This window comes from Bufo bufo, chromosome 7 (assembly GCF_905171765.1).
Source record: "Bufo bufo chromosome 7, aBufBuf1.1, whole genome shotgun sequence".
NCBI lineage: Eukaryota > Metazoa > Chordata > Amphibia > Anura > Bufonidae > Bufo > Bufo bufo.
This window is the reverse complement of record NC_053395.1, coordinates 221,105,923-221,133,877: the sequence shown is the minus strand read 5'-3', so window position 1 is coordinate 221,133,877 and position 27,955 is coordinate 221,105,923. Positions and strand designations below refer to the sequence as shown.

Genomic DNA, 27,955 nt, shown 5'->3' with positions numbered 1-27,955 from the left:
GTGAGTGTAAGTATGCGTGTGGACGGTGTAAACATATCGTATCTCCATATGGCACATGACGATGAGCCCCACTCACAGGTCCGAGGACGTCTCCAGCAATAAATTTTGAATGATTCCCACTCCAGTCTCCAAAGTTCTCATGACCACACAATACAATACACTGTATATGAGACATACAGTGGAGGACTACGCCAAGACTGCAGGATTCCTTGAATGCATCTGGAAGAAAACTTGTGTCCTTCAAGGTGACTGCCATCCTCCAGGCGGTAAGTGACCCTGCTCGTGTCGTCCTCTCATCACATGATCAGGCATCCAGTCGTCCTTGGTGGATGAAACAGCGCCCCCTAGATATAAAATGTCCTGTCATTCTCCTGTTGGAGGCTGGATCCATGCATTCCCATGGACTCGATCACAAGGAATTGCGGTCCAGACCTGGAAGACCCAGAAGAGAAGAAACGGTGTAGTGAGAGAAGGTGGAGGCAGCCAGACGGGTGACAGAAAACACCTGAAGCAGTGGCGTAAACCTGTCAAGCAGAGGGTGCTCAGGATGGCAGTCGCAGATGATGCCATCACAGAGGGGCACAGGGTTTAATTAGTGCAAGAAGACGGAAACGCGCGTGCAGGGATTGGAAACAGGGATTCTCCGAATAAACTTTGCAAAGTTTGGCTCCAGCTTGGAGCTGTTTTGCAGAATATAACAGGGAACGGCTTAAATGGCAATTCCCAAGAATGAGGTTATAATAGGAATGGCCACTTAACCCCTTACATGCCGCTCTTGACAACAACTGTGGCATCTATGTGGTCACACAGTGTATTGCTATTGTAACTCTATGGCGGTTATTTATTAAGTTTGGAGGTGTAAAAACTCCTAGTCTGAATGTGCCTTTATTTCCATCTACAGGCAGCATTCTGGTGCACATGTGAGGCCCGGGCTATATCAGCCAGTCTTGGGTGGGGCTCAGAGCTCTCTGCCTCCTCCCATTGTAAGCATGGTCACATGCTGGAGGTAACTGGGAGATTGCTGTGAGTTGGACCTTGCGCGCCTGTAAATCGCCCACTGGCTTCTGGTATTGCCCATACGGCACAGGTAGGTTTAGCATTAGGTCCCGAGCTACTTGAGAAACCTTGGCGCGGTGCTTGGGCTCAGACATGTCCTCCAAGTAGGATATGTTGGCTAATCTCTCAATTTGACATCAGTATAAATGTTTAGTAAGACCGCAGAGTGAAACTGTCTTTGTAAAAGTTACGGTTATTTATTAAACAGAAATACGTCTAAATTAGCTAGGAAGCTGTCTTACATTTAGAAGCGGTGGTGGATCCGCCGAAGTTCTGAAGAGGCCTGTGCCAGCGCAGGCGTCTAAAACGCCAGCCCGTGCCCCTATGTGTGTAGACATAGAGTTCTGTGATAAAATTCTGCCTGCCTCTAGCCACCAGTAGGGGGAGCTCACCGCCTACTTTAAAGGGGTTGCCTCATCTGAGACATTGGTGGCATATCGCTCAGAGAGAGGTGGGACCTGCACCTATCTCCAGAACGAGACCCCCGAAGTGAGTGGAGAGCAGCCACACATGCGCAGCCGCCCTCCATTCAGTTATATAGGACTGCTGAAAATAGCCGAGCACTGGCTTGGCTATCTCCGGCACTCCCATAAAAGTAAATGGAGCGGTGGCTACGCTTGCACGGTGCTCTCTCTATTTATTTCTATGTAACATACTCGGTGCTCTTGCCTTCACTTTCAGGGGTCCTCAATGAAGATAGGTGTGGCTCCCACCTATCTGACATTGGTGGCATATCCTACCGATATGCCATCAAGGTCTGAGTTGAGACAACCCCTTTAAGTTTTTGAGCTCCCCCTAGTGGTGGCAGCAGGTAAACATAATCTTATCATGTAACTCTATGGCTATGCAGGAGATTTGGAACCCTTGGTGACATACGCTTTACATATACAGTACAGACCAAAAGTTTGGACACACCTTCTCATTCAAAGAGTTTTCTTTATTTTCATGACTATGAAGGCATCAAAACTATGAATTAACACATGTGGAATTATATACATAACAAACAAGTGTGAAACAACTGAAAATATGTCATATTCTAGGTTCTTCAAAGTAGCCACCTTTTGCTTTGATTACTGCTTTGCACACTCTTGGCATTCTCTTGATGAGCTTCAAGAGGTAGTCCCCTGAAATGGTCTTCCAACAGTCTTGAAGGAGTTCCCAGAGATGCTTAGCACTTGTTGGCCTTTTTGCCTTCCCTCTGCGGTCCAGCTCACCCCAAACCATCTCGATTGGGTTCAGGTCCGGTGACTGTGGAGGCCAGGTCATCTGGCGCAGCACCCCATCACTCTCCTTCATGGTCAAATAGCCCTTACTTTCAAAGTTTTCCCAATTTTTCAGCTGACTGACTGACCTTCATTTCTTAAAGTAATGATGGCCACTCGTTTTTCTTTACTTAGCTGCTTTTTTCTTGTCATAATACAAATTCTAACAGTCTATTCAGTAGGACTATCAGCTGTGTATCCACCTGACTTCTCCTCAACGCAACGGATGGTCCCAACCCCATTTATAAGGCAAGAAATCCCACTTATTAAACCTGACAGGGCACACCTGTGAAGTGAAGACCATTTCAGGGGACTACCTCTTGAAGCTCATCAAGAGAATGCCAAGAGTGTACAAAGCAGTAATCAAAGCAAAAGGTGGCTACTTTGAAGAACCTAGAATATGACATATTTTCAGTTGTTTCACACTTGTTTGTTATGTATATAATTCCACATGTGTTAATTCATAGTTTTGATGCCTTCAGTGTGAATCTACAATTTTCATAGTCATGAAAATAAAAAAAACTCTTTGAATGAGAAGGTGTGTCCAAACTTTTGGTCTGTACTGTACATCGCTGCCGCCAAGGAGTTCTCACAAACTGCCATGTGTCTGCATTGAGCCCACATCATCGGCAGCAGGTGTCTGCTGTGTATTACTACTTATTATCTCCGATCCTGGCAAAATGTTGTTCCAAAATGGAAAAGCACTTTAAATGGATTCTCTTCTTTCGATAAAACCCACTTGTAAGAAGTTTTCTTGACCACAAGGGGATCACAAGGCGATCCTCTGCAAGGACCCTAGGCGATCAGCTGTAATCTGAAACCTGGCAGTAAGTTTTCAATTTCTCAGCAGCGCCACCACAGGGGAAAATAAGCATTACACAATGTCCATTCATATCAATATGCTGTCTGTGTAAAATAGGACAGGACGGGTCCTCCAGAGGGCGAGACACTCTTACTAACCACCCTCCACCCCCAACATAAGACCGCTAGAACTGCCAAAGTGGGTACAGAAAGTAGGCTTTCTACGCTGAACAACCCCTGCAAGCGATTTCCCCTTATATTCTGCAAAATGGATACAAAGAATTTTGCAATCTTTTATGGAGCATGCAGCGCCATATACGTTATCCGCAGTCTATTGCAAAATTCTGATGACTTTTTTTTTTTTTTTTTGACAATTGGCATTGACTAAAAGAACTGGAGGGAAGAAGAAGAGAGAAGCCGGCCCAGGACACCTCAGAACAGCAGCAGGAAGGAGGAAAAAAACAGAAAAGCTAAGGCAACGGGTAAAACCTTGCGGCAGCATAAATGCGGATTTCTGAGGTTCCAGGGTACAAAGTGCAAAGATGAGCTTTCCAGACAATTCTCACATGGACGATTGCTCCTGCCAAGTACCGTAGGGGCGTACCTGTGCCTTAGAGAGGAGAAGGAGGTGCAGGGTGAAGGTAGAAAAGAGCCTTCGCAGGGTTAGGAATTAAGGGCATCAATACCTGCGGGGGATAAAACCAGTGCTTGAAGGATGTCAGACAGGGACACAATCCCGCGGGGCCGATGTTCTTCATCCACCAGGACAAATCGATGAACCTGACAGACGGAAAGAGACAATCATAGAGCGCAGGAAATTACCCCGACCTAAGTGTGCACCTATTCTTTTCATAGTGATATGGACCATGCTGGTATAACCTGGGTATCTCCTGTATATAGTGATATGGAGCATGCTGGTATAACCTGGGTATCTCCTGTATATAGTGATATGGAGCATGCTGGTATAACCTGGGTATCTCCTGTATATAATTATATATGTACAGCTGGTATAAGTTATACATCTTCTTGTATATAGTGATATGGAGTATGCTGGTATAACCTGGGTATCTCCTGTATATAATTATATATGTACAGATGGTATAAGTTATACATCTTCTTGTATATAGTGATATGGACCATGCTGGTATAACCTGGGCATCTCCTGTATATAATTATATATGTACAGCTGGTATAAGTTATACATCTTCTTGTATATAGTGATATGGACCATGCTGGTATAACCTGGGCATCTCCTGTATATAATTATATATGTACAGCTGGTATAAGTTATACATCTTCTTGTATATAGTGATATGGACCATGCTGGTATAACCTGGGCATCTCCTGTATATAATTATATATGTACAGTTGGTATAAGTTATACATCTTCTTGTATATAGTGATATGGCGCATGCTGGTATAACCTGGGTATCTCCTGTATATAATTATATATGTACAGCTGGTATAACCTGGGTATCTCCTGTATATAATTATATATCTACAGCTGGTATAACCTGGGTATCTCCTGTATATAATTATATATGTACAGCTGGTATAATCTGGGTATCTCCTGTATATAGTGATATGGCGCATGCTGGTATATCCTGGGTATCTCCAGTATATAATTATATCTGTACAGCTGGTATAAGTTATACATCTTCTTGTATATAGTGATATGGGGCATGCTGGTATAACCTGGGCATCTCCTGTATATAATTATATATGTACAGCTGGTATAATCTGGGTATCTCCTGTATATAGTGATATAGACCATGCTGGTATAACCTGGGCATCTCCTGTATATAATTATACATGTACAGCTGGTATAAGTTATACATCTTCTTGTATATAGTGATATGGCGCATGCTGTTATAACCTGGGCATCTCCTGTATATAATTATATATGTACAGCTGGTATAAGTTATACATCTTCTTGTATATAGTGATATGGCCCATGCTGGTATAACTTGGGTATCTCCTGTATATAATTATATATGTACAGCTGGTATAAGTTATACATCTTCTTGTATATAGTGATATGGACCATGCTGGTATAACCTGGGTATCTCCTGTATATAATTATATATGTACAGCTGGTATAACCTGGGCATCTCCTGTATATAATTATATATGTACAGCTGGTATAAGTTATACATCTTCTTGTATATAGTGATATGGACCATGCTGGTATAACCTGGGCATCTCCTGTATATAATTATATATGTACAGCTGGTATAAGTTATACATCTTCTTGTAAATAGTGATATGGCCCATGCTGGTATAACCTGGGTATCTCCTGTATATAATTATATATGTACAGCTGGTATAAGTTATACATCTTCTTGTATATAGTGATATGGACCATGCTGGTATAACCTGGGCATCTCCTGTATATAATTATATATGTACAGCTGGTATAAGTTATATATCTTCTTCTATATAGTGATATGGACCATGCTGGTATAACCTGGGCATCTCCTGTATATAATTATATATGTACAGCTGGTATAACCTGGGTAGCTCCTGTATATAATTATATATGTACAGCTGGTATAAGTTTTACATCTTCTTGTATATAGTGATATGGCGCATGCTGGTATAACCTGGGTATCTCCTGTATATAATTATATATGTACAGCTGGTATAACCTGGGCATCTCCTGTATATAATTATATATGTACAGCAGGTATAAGTTATACATCTTCTTGTATATAGTGATATGGACCATGCTGGTATAACCTGGGCATCTCCTGTATATAATTATATATGTACAATTGGTATAAGTTATATATCTTCTTGTATATAGTGATATGGACCATGCTGGTATAACCTGGGTAGCTCCTGTATATAATTATATATGTATAGCTGGTATAAGTTATACATCTTCTTGTATATAGTGATATGGACCATGCTGGTATAACCCGGGCATCTCCTGTATATAATTATATATGTACAGCTGGTATAAGTTATACATCTTCTGTATATAGTGATATGGACCATGCTGGTATAACCTGGGTATCTCCTGTATATAATTATATATGTACAGCTGGTATAAGTTATACATCTTCTTGTATATAGTGATATGGAGCATGCTGGTATAACCTGGGCATCTCCTGTATATAATTATATATGTACAGCTGGTATAAGTTATACATCTTCTTGTATATAGTGATATGGAGCATGCTGGTATAACCTGGGTATCTCCTGTATATAATTATATATGTACAGCTGGTATAAGTTATACATCTTCTTGTATATAGTGATATGGAGCATGCTGGTATAACCTGGGCATCTCCTGTATATAAGTATTTATGTACAGCTGCTATATAGTTGTCAGGTAGCTAATTAAAGACGTTTACAAACGAGGACCTTATTATGGACATTATTCATGCAGTCAGTACCTGTTCTCGTACTATACGGTCAATCACAGCTTCCAAGGTCTCATGCGGATAACACATAAGAACACCTTCCAGAGACAAGGAGCGCCGCCGCAAAGCTTCGCCCACTGTTATATCCAGGTTATTATACACCTTCTGGGCTGCTAAATGCTATTACAGAAGAGAAAATGGGAAGAAACAATAACCATGATGAGCAGCAGAAGGGTGACCAAGTGACCTGACCGCTCTCCATAGACCCCAAATACGTGACTGGTACCAGCACCGAACAGGAGATAAGTCTGTTTATATGATCAGTCACAGGTATTGTGCAATTCAGAGGCCATGTAATAGATAAAAGGCAGACCGAAACAGACCACGTAGTATCTGGGGACATTCTGTGACTTCTGGGCTCTGGAGTTAGTGGTAAAAGCTGCTGTTATCTGAAGAAACAGAATCCGATATCCTCTAAAGTGACAGACAGAGGTGAAAACGAGGGGGGTTGTAAAGAGAAAACTTCAAGGAGAGAATACCGATTATCAGGCTGCAAAGAACATGCAAAAATATAACGTTAACTTACTATGACGTCAAAGCGAGAATATAACCCTACGACCTGTCCTGTAAAGAGAGGAGCGAGAGAATCACAGTCAGCGAGGAATATCCTACACCATGGGGGAGATTTATCAAACGGGTGTAAAGTAGAACTGGCGAAGATGTCCAAAGCAGCCAATCAGATCTCACCTTTCATTTTTCACAGCTCCTTTGGAAAACGAAAGGTGGAATCTGATTTGTTGCTATGGGCAACTACGCCATTTCTACTTTACACTAGTTTGATCAATCTCCCCCAGTATTATATTAGTTATATTCTTGTACATAGGAGGCAGTATTATAGTAGTTATATTCTTGTACATAGGAGCAGTATTATAGTAGTTATATTCTTGTACATAGGAGCAGTATTATAGTAGTTATATTCTTGTACATAGGAGCAGTATTATAGTAGTTATATTCTTGTACATAGGAGCAGTATTATAGTAGTTATATTCTTGTACATAGGAGCAGTATTATAGTAGTTATATTCTTGTACATAGGAGCAGTATTATAGTAGTTATATTCTTGTACATAGGAGCAGTATTATAGTAGTTATATTCTTGTACATAGGAGGCAGTATTATAGTAGTTATATTCTTGTACATAGGAGCAGTATTATAGTAGTTATATTCTTGTACATAGGAGCAGTATTATAGTAGTTATATTCTTGTACATAGGAGCAGTATTATAGTAGTTATATTCTTGTATATAGGAGCAGTATTATAGTAGTTATGTTATTGTACATAGGAGCAGTATTATAGTGGTGATATTCTTGAACATGGGGGCAGTATTATATTACGGTAGCTATATTCATAGTATGTACATAGTTGGCATTATGAATACCATGGCTGGTTGACAAACAATTTACACATATAAGTGCAATGGGAAGGTGCTGCATATTTTACAAGATAATAAAAGTCTATTTAAATGTTGAATACTATTTAACCTCATGATATTACACTGCTGTAGTGTTGACATCATGTACCATGTGTCTGATTTACTAAGCACTTTTTGTGCTATTTTTAACTGTAAATGTGTTCACAAATAGCATCTGTAGCAGAATGAGATGGCCATTGACCTGCACTGAACGCAACTTATCAAATTCAAGCTGCAAAAGGGCGCGTTCTCATTTGTAAGTACAATGGATTTAAACCCTTTAGGGGACATTTATTACGACCAGCATTTTCCGACACTGGTCTTAAGTCCCTCTGCACTGCCGGTGGATGCCCCAAAGTTACGTTTCCAAGTGCAGGCCTCTACATAACTTTGGCGCTTCCTCCTGCAGGCCGTGCGACATACTTAAATCTACACCGGCTCCCAAAAACTGCCGTGGAAACTGATAAATGAGTCGGGCCCACTGCCCGCTTCCCCGCAAAAGCCTTCTAATGAGTTTCTAAATAATCTCCTAAGCTTTTTCTTAGTTATATCTGTTTTGGGGAAAGCTGGGTGACAACCAGTCTCATGCAGATGCCATTGTTGAGTTCTCACTCAACTTTTCCACACTTTCACGGTTATGCAGTGATACGGAAGCAAGAATCTCTAGCATGGCAGATCAGGAGTCTGGGAATGTTGCCGGATATATTGTGCAATTCAGAAAACTAATTTTATTTGTTAAGCCTCTCTGCACAGTGAATAGTAAAATGTGACAACAGCTTAATCTGCCCCCTTGTGGTGACCACAGGGAATGTCTGTTCGTTTCCTTCCACAGGAATGAATGGGAAAGGGAGAGATTAAAGCCCGACGGAAGACTTACATACGGACCTGGTATAAGACTCCAGTGCTTTCTGTTAGCTACTATTATAATCACTCAACTTTCCATGTAAACCTTCCCACCCTAGACAGGAAGCCTTTAATCCAGTCCTTGTATCCGGACTTGGAATCACTGCTCAGAACTGAGAAGAAGGAGCTGAATCTGCCGAGGATGTAATTGAGCCTGTGCCCTTCAGAGGATGACAGGGCGCTGCTTCCCTTTAAGAAATTTTAGTATACACTAGGGGGATACGGGAGCTGTAGGATGAGGAAATTACAATGGAGAGCTGTACCTCTTACCTACCTGTATAAGTCACTGTTATATACAGAGAAGCTGTTTACAACCCTGTAGCATTTATGGGGGGTATGTGGTACCCACATTGAGATGAGGCAATTGTACAAACGGGAATTGTCCCCACAAGTAAAATTTGCATATGTTAATATAAGAGATAGTTGCTTGAATAGCAATTCCTTGATACGTTCCTATTATTGCTTTTACATAAACCCTCAGCAGATACAGTATACAGTAGCCTGTCTGCAGCAATATACATTAGGGATTTGCTAGTTATGCATTTTACTTATATAAATGGAGGTGCCTCAAAGATCCACATACATGGTATATATAGGGGTTGTAGTCAGTGTGTAGGTCCTTGTGGTCATACTCACCAGCCTCGTTCACTACAGGTAGCGCGGACACTCTCCTCTCCACAAAGATCTCCAGCGCGCTGTAGATGGATGAAGTGTCGTGAATCATGGCGACATCTCTGAAGGTGCCAATCCCCAACTCCAGGATGGTCCTCTGCAGGAAGCACGGTCTGGGAATGGTTCTCCCCTAGAAAGTTGTCCGTACAAGAAGAGGAATGCATGTGTGAGAAGTCTATTCACTGCAGTCACTACCTCTGGGTGCTGTCACATCTGTGACTCCAGCTTAGATGCATTGTCTATTGGAGTCTGTGGTAGTCTGAAACCCCCTTAAGGCCCTTTACACGGGCAGAGAATCACTAAAGAACGTTCACAGAACTGCTTGTTAGCGATTATCTGGCGGTGTGAAGGTGCCGCCGATTACCTGACAAACGAGTGAAATTGGATAGCTTCTGTAGTCCCCTAAATCGTCGTTTGCTGGCAGCAGATTGTGCTGTGTAATCATTCTCTGCTGTATGAGGACAAGCAATGGCATTAGTGATCGCTCCTCCTTATACTGTGGAGGAGATCACTGCTTTGTAATAGCAGCGGTCTCCTTCACTGATGAGCAAGCAATTACCAGGAAGGAACGCTTCCTTCCCGACGATCGCCTGTAAAATTGGCCCGGGCCTTTAGATGCATTGTTTATTGGAGTCTGAGGTAGTCTGAAGCCCTTTACACTGGACTAGAATTCGACAGATAATCACTAATGAGCGTTTACAGAACCGTTAGCGATTATCTGGCGGTGTAAAGGTGCCGCCGATTACGCTCGATCATCGTGTAATTGGATCGTTTGTGTCGGCACCTAAATCGTTGTTTGCCGGCAGCAGATCGTGCCGTCTAATCATCCTCTGCTGCCAGCAAACAATGAGTCTGTATGAGGACGAGTGATGGCATTAGCGATGACTCCTCTCCATACTGTGGAGGAGATCGCTGCCTGTAAAATCTGGGGTCCATACAGACCTGACCGGTCCATTGGAAGCCTACCCCCCATGAAGTGTATGTGGCACCCATGTCCTCTACTTACAAATATATGCAGGAATTTCAGCAGGCGCTTGTGGGTGAGGATGTGGAGGATATTGCCAGACGCTGGATCCATCACTGGTAAACGGTGAATCTTGTTCTTGATGAGCGAATAGACAGCGTGGAAGAGACTGGGAGGGGATACAATGTATTACTGATTACCGGCACCGATGACGAGCCCTCACTACAGGATGCTATACTCTTACCTGTCACAGGGGGCGATGTAGATCAGGGGCTTGAAGGAACTCTGCAGGTAAACTTCTACAAGACAAGAAAGTCACTGACAGACGCCAATCTCCAGAGAACTGGAGAAACTAATGAATCCTATGATTTACCTCTCCACGTCTCAATCTTATGCTCCTCCAGCTCATATATCTGCACCTGAGTACAAAGAAATGCATAATGCAATCAGCCAGAATCGGAGGCATTCTAGATTCTGGGAAAGCTGGGTGGTAGTACCTTCATAGGGCCTGTAAGTCACATTGGTTGTCACCCAGCTTACTCAGATTCCAGAATAACAAATCGGAATTGCTATGCAATGATCCCCGCTGCATTGGCTATAGGTGACTGACAACCGCTGTGGGATGGTCATATTGGTTGTCATGCAGCTCTTAAAGGGGACCTGTCACCGGGATTTTGTGTATAGAGCTGAGGACATGGGTTGCTAGATGGCCGATAGCACATCCGCAATACCCAGTCCCCATAGCTCTGTGTGCTTTTATTGTGTAAAAAATACGATTTGATACATATGCAAATTAACCTGAGATGAGTCCTGTATGTGAGATGAGTCGGGGACAGGACTTATCTCAGGTTAATTTGCATATGTATCAAATCGTATTTTTTACACAATAAAAGCACACAGAGCTATGGGGACTGAATATTGCGGATGTGCTAGCGGGCATCTAAGACCCATGTCCTCAGCTCTATACACAAAATCCCGGTGACAGGTTCCCTTTAAAGCCCTTGCTATCATTAACCATGACTTTTATAGGTTGCATTCAATCATATTGTTGCAAATAGAAGCCGGCCTGTGATTGGTTGTTTTGGCTACCTATGTACTAGCGCCTATAGATGACCCTCCCCCCTTCCGTAGGTTCTATAGATACTTCACCATCCTCATACCAGCGGAGCCTTGTAGTATCTGTGCAGGATGTTGATGAAGTCGGTGATGGTCAGCATTCCTGCAAAACCAAGGACCACACATGCGTCAGTCACAACTGGTATAATAACCGGAGCAGATTATCTCACTGCACTATGAAAAAGTATTTTCTACATATGACTACAGCAGTGAGGGAAGACGTATTTAGTAAAAATTAATATTGCCGCAGCCTGGGAGACAATTGCAAGGAAGTGGGATTTTTAGCAAGACATGTAGCAGTCTTATTATCCACAGGTGGCGCCACTTTTAGCGGCAGTAATATCAACCAAATCCTAGCTGTTTTAAAGAAACACTCCCGTAGGGTGTAGGGCCCAAGGAGGCGGAGCATGACAAAGGGATTCTCCCTTTGTTGTTATTTGATACTTTATGTCGTGCCCCGCCCCCGCAGGGCTTGCATGAGGCATGATAAATATATCAGTTTTGCCTGGACGGCTCCTTTAATGTAGACAGGTTGTTCAGTTTTTATGAGCTGTTTGTTTTAGGTCCAGGAGGGAGGAGAACGTCTGAAATCTGGCAGGCTGGAGAGGGCGACGACATGATTTCTGAGGCTCTGGGAATCCGCAGTGAAAGCCAAGACTTGGGGCAGTGGTGAATCTTGGCAGGAGCGGCCAGCCTGCTAAAAGTAGTACAAGGACGTGGTGGCAATTTTCCAGGGAGTCCTAGAACCTTCTAAAAGAACTGAGGCTCCTCCAGCGTCAGCTAAGGATCCACAATTACCATAACCAAGGCTCCTCCAGCGTCAGCTAAGGGTCCACAATCAACATAGGGTTAATGACAGGGACCTGAAGTGACTTTGTACAGGGACATTTTTGGGGCTTATCAACCCTCTCATTCAGTTAATGACAGGGAATCACCGCTATCCAAGAGGGATGTCAATGCTCACCTCAAATTTCATACTTGGATCTGATGGATCTCAAGATGCTTGGGATCATGTTCTCCGGACCACATGAGTCAAAAGTGGAATTAAGGAGGACACAAGTCACATTATGTCTATGGTTGAACCCAATACAGCAATGCCCTTTTATCCTTGGAAGGGTCTTTACTTGAGCCCAACAGGAAGATAAGTACTTCTTTTCTTAGAACTCAGTATTGTGTACTGTAGGTCCTCTGCTATTCCTCCTGGCAATGCATGTTGCTCTTCCACATACCCTAAAACAGTGCAATCAGTGTGTAAGGACATAGACCTATTGACAAGGAAAATGGAATTGTTCAGCGGCCAATTTATTCAGACTTTCCCAAGAGGAATAACAGAGGAGCAGTCCAATACAAAGTCATTATAAAAACAAAACAAAAACTGCTCTATAATTGTTTTTAAAACGGTCAGAAGCTGACAGGTCTACTTTAATCAGGGTTGTCTGGCTTAGAAATCCCATTTTAAAATATCCTACTAGGGGCATTCTGGGAGTTCGATATTGATGGTCTATCCTCAGGAATATCTGATCGTTGGGGTCTGACACCCGGCTCTCCTGCCGATCAGCCGTGCATACTAAGCGCAGCGCTGTACATTGTATAGTGGCTGTGCTTGGTATTGCAGCCCAGGCCCATTCACTTGAATAGGCCATAAGACCAAAGAATAAGACATCACTGGCATATGAAGGGACCGCGACGCTCACTGGAGCGCTGCAGCCTCTTCAAACAGCTGATGGGCGGGGGTGCCGGACCGCCACTCATGTGATATTGATGACCTATCCTTAGAATAAGCCATCAATATCGAACTCCTGGATAACCCCTTTAATTAGAGCGGATTCCTTGATTTGAGGCCCCCACCAAGGCTAAAAACAGCTCTTTGGAGAACCCTGCTTGTCCATGCATTTTACAAAGAGAACATTGATTTTAATGGAGACCGTGTAAGGGTTCATGTACACGAACATATGCCAGTTGGGTCTGTGCTGCAGACTGCAAATTGCAGTCCGCAATGCATGGGCACTGACCGCGTGCCCACCGTCACTTGAATGGGGTCCGCGATCCGCTCCTGACGCAGCACTTTTTTGCGGCATGGAGGCCCTGACAGAAAACCCACATAATCACTCCATAGTGCTTCCATGGGCTTCTGGTCCATGCGTCTGTTCGCACCGCAACGGCCATGTGCGTGAGAGCTGGTGGTGGCGCTACAGGGGAATTTAACCCTTCCTGCCACGCACCTTGGCAGATTATTGCTGATCACTGGTGGTCTCTGCACCAGAAAAACCTATGACAAAGATTATTTTTAGGGGACCTCTCCGAACAACAATTGTAATGCAAAGTATATCTGTGTTTGTAATATACATTGTATCAGAAATTCACTGTGGCTCCTTTAAGAGACGATGTGGCCCTCAGACCAGGGCAGGTTATGCATGCCTCACTGAGGATAATGAAAGCGTCTCACTGTTATACACCATACTGGAACCTACCCACAAAACAATGCTGCTTGCTGTCCCAGAGAGGCGCCGCCCGCACCCCGTTCGCCACCAGGGCCAAAAAGGCTTTCTTAATCTAAAGGAAAGGAGACAGAAATGGAAGGACATCAACAAGCTGAGCACGATGTGAACAAAGAGAGGAACGAGGTCATTGCCAGGAAACTCTGGGGGTCTGGAAGTTGTGATTTTTTGTCTTCTTAGCTTTCCAGATGATGGATGATTTCTGATCTGCTCAATTCGCTCTCACACACACTGACTGAGCAGGACTGGATCTGGCTTTATGGGGGCGCTGGGTAAATATGTTTGGGGTGCTCCCCTCCAGTTTTATAGGAAAGAGTATAAATAATGCAATTAAACTGGTCAAACAACAGTGCTTTACCATGTAATAGTGCCATGCAGTGCAAACTAATAGTGCCATAGAGTGATTGCATAACAGTGCTATACAGCGCCTACATAATAGTGAAATACAGTGCCTACATAGTAGTATTATACAGTGCCTACAAAGTAGTATTATACTGTGACTATATTGTAGTGCTATACAGTGCCTACATAGTAGTATTATACAGTGCCTATATAGTAGTGCTATACAGTGCCTACATAGTAGTATTATACAGTAGCTATACAGTGTCTATATAGTAGCACTATAAAGTGCCCACACAGTAGTGCTATACAGTTTCTACATAGTAGTGCTATACAGTGCCCACATAGTAGTGCTATACAGTGTCTACATAGTATTGCTATACAGTGCCTATACAGTAGTGCTATACAGTGCCCACATAGTAGTGCTATACAGTGCCCACATAGTAGTGCTATACAGTGCCCACATAGTAGTGCTATACAGTGCCCACATAGTAGTGCTATACAGTGCCCACATAGTAGTGCTATACAGTGCCCACATAGTAGTGCTATACAGTGCCCACATAGTAGTGCTATACAGTGCCCACATAGTAGTGCTATACAGTGCCCACATAGTACTGCTATACAGTGCCCACATAGTAGTGCTATACAGTGCCCACATAGTACTGCTATACAGTGCCCACATAGTAGTGCTATACAGTGTATATATAGTAGTGCTATACAGTGCCCACATAGTACTGCTATACAGTGCCTACATACTACTGCTATACAGTGCCCACATAGTACTGCTATACAGTGCCCACATAGTACTGCTATACAGTGCCCACATATTACTGCTATACAGTGCCCACATAGTACTGCTATACAGTGCCCACATAGTACTGCTATACAGTGCCTACATAGTACTGCTATACAGTGCCCACATAGTACTGCTATACAGTGCCCACATAGTACTGCTATACAGTGCCTACATAGTACTGCTATACAGTGCCCACATAGTACTGCTATACAGTGCCCACATAGTACTGCTATACAGAGCTCTAGAGCATCAAAATAAAAATGACTGACCACATAATATTGTCATACCTCACATCTCATGCTGTCGTATTGTGTAATATATGCAGAGTTTTCCTACAGGCGCACCACTCCCGACTATCATTATAGAGTCCATTATTATAACTCTCTCATTCATACAAACTGAAAAGAATGGCGTGGTATTAAACAAGCTCAAACCCACATGCAGTTGTGCACATATATAGGGGAGCAAATCCTGCACTTGTGGCCCGTTGCTAATGACCATCCCCAGCAAAAATGCATACAGTGGAGGATGCCCGCAGCGAACCACAAGTACCACAATAGACTTCCTACACAAGATAGCAATTATGTGGATGTGATAATCAATATAGCAATATAACAAAATAATAACAAAGACAGGTGCACTCTGCGGTCTAACTAAACCCTCAAACTGATTTTAAAATTGAGAGATTAGCCAACATGTCCTACGGTGTCCTCTCTCATTCCACAGACTAAATGAAGCTTGGAATGTTTTCCTATTTTTTCCTTTTATTTTTGGCTTTGATATTTTTACATAATACTAAATGTGGCAAATATGTGACCGGCTGACGGATGAGGGGATGACCTGGTGACAATGGTGCCTGTCAGGGGTGAGATATATTAAGCATCAAGTGAACAGTCAGTTCTTGAAATTAGAAGCAGGAAAAATGGGCAAGTGTGTAGACGACTGGATTAGAACATCTCCAGATATTGTGGGGTGTTCCCGGTATGTAGTGGGTAATACTTACCAAAAGTGGTCCAAGGAAGAACATCGGGTGACAGGGTCAAGGGCGAGTGAAGATTAGCCCATCTGTTCCAGTCCTACAGAATTGATAATGTATAGCAAGTTGCCGACAACGTTCCTGCTGGCAATGACAGAAAGGTGTCAGGCCACACAGGAATTCATAGGGCTGTGTAGTTGCAGACTGGTCCGGGCAGCCATTCTGACCTCTGTCCACCACTGAAAGTGCCTACAATAGGCACGAGAACATCAGAACTGGACCATGGAGCAAATGTAGAAGGCGGTCTGGTCTGAGGGATCATGTTACATTGTGTGGATGTGGTGCATGTGGATCACCTAACTGGAGAACACCAGGTGCACTACGGGAAGAAGATAATCTGGTGGGGGCAATGTGATGATCTGCACATGCTCTGCTGGAAGCCTTGGGTCTTAGGATCTCAATCCAATTGAGCATCTATGGGATGTGCTGGAAATAAGTCCAATCCATGGTGGTCGTACCAAGAATGGTACAGCACTTATGGGTCTACTGCTGACGTCTTGGTGCCATTTAGCACTTGGGGATCCCAGCTTTGCCCCATCCGTCCTTCTCAATGAGATCAGGCAAGTGTTGGACATTTGTGCCCTGGGGCGACAGATCTGGTGTGTAACCCATCTAGAGGGGATCACCACTTCTCCAAGGACACCCCGGCTCCTAATAGACCATATGGAAAAGCCCTCCTCATCTATCTGAGGCAACCAGGACGTTCATTTAATAGAGACAGAGATACTTCAATGCATTAGGTTTTGGTTAAAACCTAAAAACAGAGCCTGGATTTCTGGAGTTTTGGGGGACAGAAGGGTGCCGGGCTCCCATCCCCACCCACCTTTTTGTGCTGGCTCATCAGGAGCGCTCTATAAGTGAAGTGTGAGCCTCTCAGACATGGCTTGGGGTAAGGAGCAGGTGCTATGAGCCTGTGTGAGCCTATCAGGGTGTATGGCTTGCAGAGACCTGCACCATGTCAGATAGTTTGTGCCGGAGAAGCTTAGGTTTTTGCTTTGCTCACTTTTAGTTTTTCTTTCTGTTATGACAACCTGATAATAAAATAGGCTTCGGACAGCTGCACCCAAAATCCTGTTATTTAGACCTCAACTATTGTCTGCCTTCTATAGACTGTCGTCTACTCTAAGAGACAACCACCCCATTACCTAATCCTTTACAGTTGGTGGAGAATGCGGCCACATGAAAATAAACGGTGGAAAATTTAAAGGTCTGATGTCCCTGACATTGCATTCTCCTACAGACTATAACGGTGCATAAATGAGGTGGTTAAAGCTGTGTTGTAGGTTCTCAAATCTCAACAGGAGACAGTTAGAGTGCAACAGATAGCTCTAAAGAAGACAAGCTGCAGAATGACTGCCGAATTGGGGGCTCCATGGGAGCTCCAAAGGAAAGACGGGAAAACTTCAAAAGCAGCGACTAATCTGGGAGTCCTGGTTTCTAAGTCTAGCAAGTGGACAGACCTTCCTGCTCTCAAATGCACAGCCTCATCCACCTTATCAAGAAATGGCTGCAGCCAGAGATCCTGACAGATCCCAGATGGTGAAACGGATTGTTATGGATGAGTCCCTACCCACCACCTTGCACACGTAGATAAGCTATGGGGATTCCAAAAATTACAGTGAAGCAGTAGACAGCTGCTGATGAGCTCATCTGCCTCAACGCACCCTAGTCCCACAGCGGAGATCTCCATGACTTCCGGAGGACGCAGATACAGTTGAATACAAATGTGAAGCTCCCTGCTTTACCATTCACCGGCCTGTGCTCTCCCCAGCTGCAGGTGGGATGTGGTGACATCATCGCACCTGCTTAGCTGGAGAATGGGAATCTGCCTGTGCGCTCTTCAGCCCATCAAGCTCGATGATATCATCACATCCCATCATCAGGATGTTCTCCGTTCATCGGGAAATGGGACTAGGTGAGTATTACTTTTTTTTTTTTTTATCATTACAGTAAGGAGAGCACTAAGGGCTAACATTATTGTTAGGGGGCATAACTACGGTGTGGGGGCAGTATGTGGGCATAAATACTGTGTGGGGCATTAAGGCAGCATAACTACTCAGGGAGCCCAACAAAGGGTGCATAACCTCAATGCCAGCGGCCAGTGGCAGGGTTCTCATACCAACTATTGAAAGTAAATTTCTGGCCCCTTTGAGGTGATGGAGCACAATAAATGAGGTGAATGACAAAACTTGGCAAACATGCGCCGTGCGCGGCTGTATTCGGCGCATTTGAGATGTGAGCTCGGAGCGGTCAGACATTCAATGCGCATGCGCCGAATACATCCGCGCATGCGCATTGAATGTCTGACCGCTCCGAGCTCAGACATCTCAAATGCGCCGAATACAGCCGCGCACGGCGCATGCGCGAGAATTCGGCCGCTGCGTCACACGGAGGAGGACATGGGCGGGCTGGAGGGACGCGCTGGGCGGCGGCTGTGTATGAAGGTAGACGGAGCCTCTAGGTGCTAATGACGCCCACATAGCACCTAGAGGCTCATTAGCATATTTATAAAAGTTAGTTTTTTAGCAAAACCGCTGCCCCACAAGTGATTATAGTAGGATGGTTGGCCAGAGCAGACACTAGCAGATCGCTAGTGTCTGACAGCTAATTATGTCATACCAAGTGATAGAAACCCTTTAAAGATAGACACTTTTACACATCTGAATGTTCTGATAGGGACCTGAGGCCAGAAGGGTAAGATCTCCCAATTATATAAATTATTAGTCAGGTCACTATTTAATAAGGTCGCTTCCCCAGGTCAGAAGGCTTGGGGAACTGACTGTCCAAGGGTCACATCACAGGAATGGGGAAATATATATGCATGTTTAAGATTTGTATCACATAATGCAAATCACATTTTTGTACAGTTTAATATTTTAGACAGAGTGTATATCACGCCGAGGCTTAATAGATGTGGATTAAGAGAGTCCTCGAACTGCCCGCGGTGTGTGATGAACAGCGGGCTGATTTTTTACACATGTTTTGGTTATGTCCGGATCTTAAAGATTACTGGGATTCAATTCAGAAATTTAACACCCAAAAATTGAGGGTAGTAATCCCCTTTGTACCCGAATGTTGGATATTGAGCGACTTAGGGTACTTTCACACTAGCGTTAAAGTTTTCCGGTATTGATTCCGTCCTAGGGGCTCAATACCGGGAAAAAAACGCTTCAGTTTTATCCTAATGCATTCTTAATGGTAAGCAATCCGTTCAGGATGCATCAGGATGTCTTCAGTTTAGTCACTTTTACGGTATTTGGCCAGAGAAAATACTGCAGCATGCTGCAGTATTTTCTCCGACCAGAATTCCAGAATACTTGCCGGAATGCCGGATCCAGCATTAATTCCCATTGAAATTAATTAATGTATTAAAATTGCCGCATTGACGGATCCGGTCTTCGCAGACCTTTAAAAATTTGAAAATAATAAATACCGGATCTGTTTTTCCAGATAACACCAGAGAGACGGATTCAGTATTTCAATGCATTTGTCAAACGGATCCGCATCCGGAAACAAATGTTTTCCGTTTGCACACGTTTTTCCGGAACTGCCTGCCAGATTCCTCTAATGGTAAGTAGGGTAAACTGCCATAAGGATAAAAGGGTTAGAGACGCATCGCAAGAGAGGGTGGGTAGGTTGGGGTTGACTGGTATGGAAAGGGGGGAAAAAAGGAAAAGAAGGAAAATGAGGAATAAGAATTATAGTGTAATTGATTAAATATGTATTTCTTTTGGTTTTGGTGTTTCCTAAATAAAAATGTATTAAAAAACAACAACATGGCATTCCTGTTGAGCTGAGAACGTACATGGTAGCAGAGGCAGCGCTGGTTCTAAACCCAGGTGGCAGCTGGAGGTTGTGCAATGACTTCCGTGAGCTCGGTTCTATTTTTACATTTGATGCTTACCCTATGCTGTGCGCTGAGGAGTTTATTCGCAGACACGTCATACGCCGTGCCTGCATATCGCCCCTGATTGGCCGGCGGCTGTGTCGGGAGTCAGCGTCAGCACACATCCAGCCAGACGAGGAAAGAGATGCGCCGCAGGAACCAGGATGACCAGAGCAGGTGAGTGTTTTTATTTATTTTATTTAATTTTTATCATGGCCGACTAACCCGAATTTTTTTTAGCGCCTGGATTTGAACTGGTCACAGACCATGCCCGACTTAAAGAGGTATTCTCATCTGGGACACTTATGGCGTATCGCTAGAATATGCCATACATGTCTTATAGGTGTGGGTCCCACCTTTTGGGACCCGCTCCTATCTCCAGAACGGGATTCCAAATTTAACAGGCAGCATGCTGCGCATGCGCAGCGTATTCTCCATTCACTCATATAGGCCACCAAGCAAGAGTGCTCAGCTTTTTTTGGGGGAAATCCCAACGGTGAATGCGGTCGGGTCGCCGCACATGCGCAGTGTGCTCTCTGTTCACTTCTAGGCCCCCTTCTGGACATAGGAATAGAGGTGGGACCTGCACCTATCAGAAGTGTATGGCATGACCTATCAATATGGCATAAGTATCCCAGATGGGGCTACACAGCAACGTGAAAATTGCGCAACACTGCATCTAATGATTGTCAATGGTTTCGCCATGTGGCACTTTGCGACTGTGATGTGACAATAGCAGAAACTCCAACCCTGTTGGATCTCTGGTCGCATGTGGTTTTGCCATCATCGGCCACAATGCAAGTCGCATGCAACACATGAAATCCCAGCCCTAATATAGTCGTGCAACAACAAGTTGCAGACAAGCTGCGCAAATATTTTTGGTTGGGTGACTTTTCTTGCTGTGATACGGCACATGTCGCCATGTAGCCCCTGCTTAAAACCTGGTATTGGCGCCTTCATTACCGGCTCTAGCCTAGAGAAGGAGCAAGTGCCATGAGCTTGTGAGAACACGGACCTGTGCCTATCAGGGTGTACGGACTGCGTTATATATGGAGGGTATCTGCTGCCCGGCAGTAGACCTGCACTATGTCGGATCAGAGCATTTCGCATCTAGCTCGTGCTGGAGAGGCGTAGGCGGCCAGCAGCGCCCAAAATCCTGCGGTGCGGAATGCGACTTTATTGTGTGCCCACTACAGACCACAGGAGACGACCGCCCCGCTGCCTGATCCCTACTGACCTGTAGAGACGTGTCAAACACGACCAGCTTGCAGCTTGTGGGGATGGCGTCGTAGCATCGGTGCTTCATCATAAACTCCATGTACATCCCAGCGTCCGGCCCCAGATCCGCTAAGAGAGAAAATCACTCATAATTACCAACTTCGTAGTTGGCAAATTTGGGACAAATAGGTCTCGCCCCCCAAGTTGTGCAGGAGCGCCCATTTAAGAGCAGGGTTCATATAACCCCTGCCTGTTTTAGACCTGGACAGCCTGAATTTGCATTGCGAGATGCAGACATACAGTATATACTTGCTCACAAGAATAGAAAACCTCTGAATTACCAGACTTTCTGGATTAAAAGGGGTTGTCCAGGATTAGCAAAAACATGGCTGCTTCCTTCCAAAAAACAGCGCCGCCCCTTTCCACAGGCTGTGTGGAATATTGCAGCTCTGTCCCATTGACTCCAATGGAGCTGAGGCTCCAATACTGGACACAACCCATGAACAAGGGTGGCACAGTTGTTGAAAGGAAGCAGCCATGTTTTTTTAAGACAACCCCTTTAAATGATGGGCAGCACCACGGAGGGTGGCTAGGATGTGCTCTCTGATGGCAGCTGTACCTCGCGTTTGCTGAGCAAAGCCCAAATAAAGTTAATGGATGGCAGTTATCACCCCGTGCCAGCTTTGCTTGGCAGTACATGTTAATTCCTATAGAGGGAGGGACGGGGGAGCGGTGACTGGCAGAATCGTTCACTGACAGGAACACAATAGCAGAGGTTTAGGAAATTGACCAAAGTCTTTGTTGTCCATAGCAACCAATCACAGCGCAGCTTTCATTTCTTACACTGCTCTTAAAAAATGAAAGCTGTGATGTGATTGGTTGCTATGGACGGCTCTTCTCATGGACAGGCTGATAAATCCCCTCGATGTGCAGTAGTTGTAGGCTTTACACCTCTAAGGGAGGCCTCTTTGGGCTGTTAGCGCCGCTGAGCGCCATTTACACTCCTCTTCAGGTGGCGAGGGGTATGAATGTGCCCAGCCAGCAGAACACAAGCCCTATTTTCACCAGACAGCATGCTGTAAATGGACTGCTGCAAAACGAGTGCATAGCAACCAATCAGCTCTCATTTCTTAGGCTCTTTGAGAAATGAAAGTGGTGATCTGATTGGCTGCTGTGTCACCTCGCCATACTGTTCCCCTGGACAATCTATGTCATCCTCTACCAGGGGATTAATACAGGGGGCATATGGGAGGAGCAAGAGGAAGGAGACCCACAGTGCAGGGACCTCTTCACATGAAATTGTGCCCTAGATCTCCAAGGATGTTATCAATTCCTTCACTACCATAGACCACCAGGAACATTATTTTCAATCCCTTCACTGCCCTAGACCACTAAGGATGTTATTATCCATCCCTTCACTGCCCTAGACCACCTGGGATGTTATCAATTTCTTCACTCCCCTAGACCACCAGGGATACTACCATTAACCTCTTCATTGGCCTAGACCACCAGTGGAGTTATTAGCCTCCTCACTGGCCTAGACAACCAGGGATGTTACTATCAATCCCTTTACTGCCATAGACAACTAAGGATGTTATCAATCTCTTCACTGCCCTAGACCACCAGGGATGGTATCCGTACCTTCACTGCCCTAGACCACAAGGGATGCTACCATTAACCTCTCCATTGCCCTAGACCACCAGTGAAGTTATTAGCCTCCTCACTGACCAGTGATGCCATAATTACCTTCTTAACAGCTCTAGACCAACAGGGATGTTATAAATACCTCCTTCACAGCCCTAGAACACCAGGGATGTTATAATTGTGTCCTTCACAGCTCTAGACCAGTAGGGATATTATCATTTATGCCTGCACTCCCCTAGACCACCAGGGATGTTATACTTAGCTTATTCACAGGTCTAGACCACAAGTGATGTTATAATTAGCTTCTTCACAAGCCTAGACCGGTAGGGATGTTATCATTAATGCCTTTACTGCCGCAGACTATCAGCGATATTATAATTATCTCCTTCACAGCCCTAGACCACCAGGGATGCTATCATTAACAGCCCTAGACCATGAGGGATGTCATAATTACTTCCTTCAAAGCCCTAACTAGACCAGTAGGGATGTTACCATTAATGCCTTCACACGCCCATATCACCACAGATGTCATTATCAATCCCTTCACTGTCCTAGACCACCAGGGATGTTAAAATTAGCTTATTCACAGGACTAGACCGGTAGGGATGTTATCATTAACGCTTTCACACACCCATATCAACACAGATGTCATTATCAATCCCTTCACTGTCCTAGACCACCAGAGATGTGACCATTAACCCCTTCACTTCCCTTGACTGCCAGATATATTATTATTAGCATCCTCATTTACCTAGATGACCAAGGTAGTTATAATTACTTCCTTCACAGCCATAGACCGCCAAGGATGCTATCATTAATCCATTTACTGCCCTATACCAGCAGGTGTATTATAATTACCCCCTTCAAAGCACTAGACCAGTAGGGATGTTATAATTTTCACTGCCCTGGAATGTTATTATTAAACGTTTCATTGTCCTAGCTCACCAGGGATGTTATTATTAATGTCTTCATATTCCTAGACCCCCAGTGATGTTATTACTAGCCCCTTTATTGACTACTAGGGATTTTAACTCCTTAAGTGCTGTACACCTCCAGGGATCTTGTCATCAACTCCCTCATTCCAACAGACCACCAGTGAAAATTAAGAATATCCAGACACTTCGACAGAGATAGCAGCTTTTAAATATGAGAAGATGCAAGTTGCAGGTAAGTTGACAGCAGTGGATCTACACCCAATCATTACGATTACCTGGAGTGGGGTACAGCGGGAAACTGGGGCCAAGAATCATTTCTTCCTATAAGAAACAGAGAATTAGTTACATGTGCAAGAAATTAAAGAGCAGTATCTATCTATGTATGTATCTATGTATGTATGTATCTATATCTATCTCCTATCTATCTATGTATCTATCTATCTATCTATCTATCTATCTATCTATCTATCTATCTATCTCCTATCTATCTATCTCAGTATAGATAGGGCTCTTTCATATAAACACGTCTCATGCATTTTGGATTTAAAAGGTCAAAGTCAATATCCACACAAATGTAATATACAAAGTAAATGAATCCTAAATAGACTGTAATTATCCAGCTTTCTATATAAATAAATGTTCCTCCCTCCAGACCACAAGTCAGTAATCCCCCATTATAATCATGCTGAAATAAACACCATAAATATGAGGAATGTTAGAAATCACATAAAAACACAACTCAGGCCCTAGTCCCCGAGGGGGTCTAAAGGTCTTTCTGCCACATTAGAACCACATGGTGATGCAATTAAGACAGTATATGGTGGTATAGTTTGGCACTCTCTGCATTTTGCTACTATATAGAGACCTGTATGGGGCATTATATGGGCACTATTTGTAGTTATTTGGACACTGGATGATATTTGGGCACGGTATGGAGTTATTATTCAGACGCTGTATGAGGGTAATGTATCAGTGCATCAATATTATTTGGATACTATATGCAGGTATTATTTGGACACTGGGTATAAAGTATTATTTGTATACTATATGAAGTGTTATTTTGGGTATTCTGGGGGGGGGGGGTACTGTATGTTGTATTATTTGAACACCGTATGAGGCTTTATTTGGGGATTTTATGAAATATGATTGAGGGACCTATGATGTATTATTATTTGGGTGTATGAGGTCTATCTGTGAACTATATGCACACCTTGAAAACTATTAATCATTTCGACACTGTATGGGCTTTATATGGGGACTGTATGGGGTATTATTTGGACACTGTATGAGCTTTATATGGGGACTGTATGGGGTATTATTTGGACACTGTATGGGCTTTATATGGGGTATTATTTGGACACTGTATGGGCTTTATATGGGGACTGTATGGGGTATTTTTTGGACACTGTATGGGCTTTATATGGGGTATTATTTGGACACTGTATGATATTAAGGGCTGTATAGGGTATCAGATGCTGTATGGGCATTATATGGGAAGTGTATAAATGTTTTTTGGACACTTTATAGTTTGTTATTTAGGACTGTATGAGTTGTTACTTGGACACTGTATGGGCTTTTTGGGGAGGCCTGTATGGCGTATTATTTATGGACTGTATGAGATATTCTTTGGATACTTTATGGCAGGGATGGTCAACCTGCGGCCCTCCAGCTGTTGCAAAACTACAATTCCCAGCATGCCCTAATAGCTGTAGGCTTTTGCCCAGAAACCTCCATACACTGCGCTGTTGCCTTTCTACAAAAAATATAAAAATCAACATAACAAATGATTTGCCCGTCAGGATTGTGATCATCAGGGCACATGCACATGGGTGCAGGTTTACAAACAGAATTTATTTATGCTTTTTTCCTGCAAATTTGTCTGCACTTCAGCACCAAAATCTGCTTGTATCACTTATAGATTTTCTTACAGATTTTGATGCAGTTTTTTCCCGCTCTAACCCTTTGCACTGCAAAGTGTGAAATCCGCACTAAAAATCTGATAAAACAATTGACATGCTGCAAAATCTGCACCGCAGGTCAATTTCCGCATGGAAAAGTTATGCAAAGTGCAAATGATACTTGTATAATCTCAGTCAGTTTGCTGTACTGTACTACAGTGCGTTTTTTCCGCATGAAAATCTGGGCGGAAAAAGAGCAACTGACTGACTGTCAGCCGTACATCCGAGTCGAATTTTGATGTTTTGTCCGACCTTTATCTACTAAATCACAACCAGAGTGTAACATAAAAATACCGAACACATAGCACAGCAAAGTGTAGCTGTCCAGCTCCGTGGAACTACAACTCCCAGAACAATGAATGGTGCATGAAAATGGGTAAACAATACACTCGTAAGGCCTCACGCACACGACCGTTGTGTGTTTTGCGGTCCGCAAATTGCAGATCCGCAAAAACACAGATGGCGTCCGTGTGCGTTCCGCAATTTGCGGAACGGCACGGAGAGCCATTGATATAACTGCCTATTCTTGTCCGCAAAACGGACAAGATATGGACAGGTTATATTTTTTACATGGAGTGCTGTCCGCATCTTTTGCGGCCCCATTGAAGTGAATGGGTCCGCATCCGAGTCGCAAAAACTGCAGCTCGGATGCGGACCAAAACAACGGTCGTGTGCATGAGGCCTAAGGCCTCGTTCACATTTCCATGTCCATTTAACGTCTATGGAAAATCCGTCCGTGTTTCATCCGTGAAGATGTCCGTGTTTGTTCCGTATCTCCATTTTTTTGTCCGCTACATGTTATCCGTCTTCCACGGACACTGCCCAACTGAAAACTAATTTCCAGAGTATCTGCTATCAATGGTCCGTAAAACAGACAGAACATGAGTGGCATCCGTTTTGTTCTGTTCCGCAAAATACAGAATGCACACGGAAGACATCCGTATTTTTTGCAGATCCGTTTTTTGTGGACTGCAAAATACATACGGTCGTGAGCCCTAAAGAATGCAATATGATTTTCATGCAGCTATAAGCAAGGATCAGCCGAGAAACTAATATATGCATAGGTAGCACAGCGGAGCAAATCTAGCAGAGCTTGAATAGGACATGTAGCAGAGCTGAGGAGGACACATGCATTTGGCATATCATGACATCACCCATACTTTATCTTAACTTAGAAAGCTGTGACCAAAAAAAAGCAGCCCCAACAAAGTCCAATGACATGTTCAGCTCTGCTACATATCTACAGTACATGTAATGGTTCTGCAATGCAATAGCAGATACGTCATCAGAGGCATGCAGGATTGATTACCTGTTGGGATGCATCCTCGTCCATAATCTCCATGGTGAGGTCTTGGGAGGGGGGTGCAGTCTGAATATTGGGGTGCAGTCACTGCCGCCTGAGCTGCGTGTAATCCTATCCCATCCTGAGTCCTTGCACACCCATCAGCCCTTTGCTTCCTTATGTGGGTCTAGTACTAGAAGCAAAGTGGTAATGCCAGAGAGCAATGCACTAAATGGGTCACCCTGTCAGCTGCTGCCTTCTAAGACCCCCTCCCCCATCTATGAGGCTTTATCCTCCTCTGCTCCTGTGTATTATGGTGTCCCCGGCTCCTTCTTGCCCCCAAGTCTCCTTGCACATTCTCCTGGGCTCCCAGTCTATGTCTTCAGCCTGTGAATCTGTTCCTTCCCTCCGATTCCTCCTCTTCCTCTCTCCCCCACCCTCCCTTTGCAGGTTGATAACATTTGCTCCTAGGATAGAATGTCATTGCTGGGCTGCTTGGCAGGGATCTGGCAGGGCTCGTCAGTGCAGGGTAACCCCCTGGCTGTGGCAGTTCTGTGCACTGACTGGGCACCTGCTGCGGACCTGCACCCATCACATTCCCAGTCCCACAGTTCACATAACCCCCATCAGATATAAAGTGACATTTTATATGAGCGCAGCAATAAATGCCACCTCAGCTGTGCATGGCGGTTGTGGTAGTCCTGGGGTCTACTGTCTATATAGTGTATCTCACTGGTGCGCACAGTCAGGGC

At 44.0% G+C, this 27,955-nt stretch overlaps 1 protein-coding gene across 2 annotated transcripts; it reads right to left on the bottom strand.

Annotated features, from left to right (window-relative positions):
• Window positions 1–13: 13 nt before the first annotated feature.
• Window positions 14–27,597, bottom strand: PRKAG3 (protein kinase AMP-activated non-catalytic subunit gamma 3). Of its 2 annotated transcripts, none has more exons than XR_005780572.1 (13): window positions 27,231–27,597; window positions 24,239–24,284; window positions 21,404–21,513; window positions 14,083–14,164; window positions 11,656–11,714; window positions 10,869–10,914; window positions 10,740–10,794; window positions 10,538–10,664; window positions 9,496–9,661; window positions 7,074–7,111; window positions 6,521–6,667; window positions 3,724–3,899; window positions 14–432 (listed from the first exon to the last, which is right to left on the bottom strand). XR_005780572.1 is itself a non-coding variant. In XM_040440897.1 (13 exons), exons 1-13 carry the CDS (start codon window positions 27,261–27,263, stop codon window positions 410–412), a joined length of 1,026 nt encoding a protein of 341 aa, XP_040296831.1. In that variant the 5' UTR covers window positions 27,264–27,596; the 3' UTR covers window positions 14–409. The 2 variants fall into 2 exon arrangements, 1 of the variants encoding a protein (XP_040296831.1); XM_040440897.1 differs by having other exon boundaries at window positions 3,806–3,899; window positions 27,231–27,596.
• Between the last annotated feature and the right edge of the window lie 358 nt (window positions 27,598–27,955).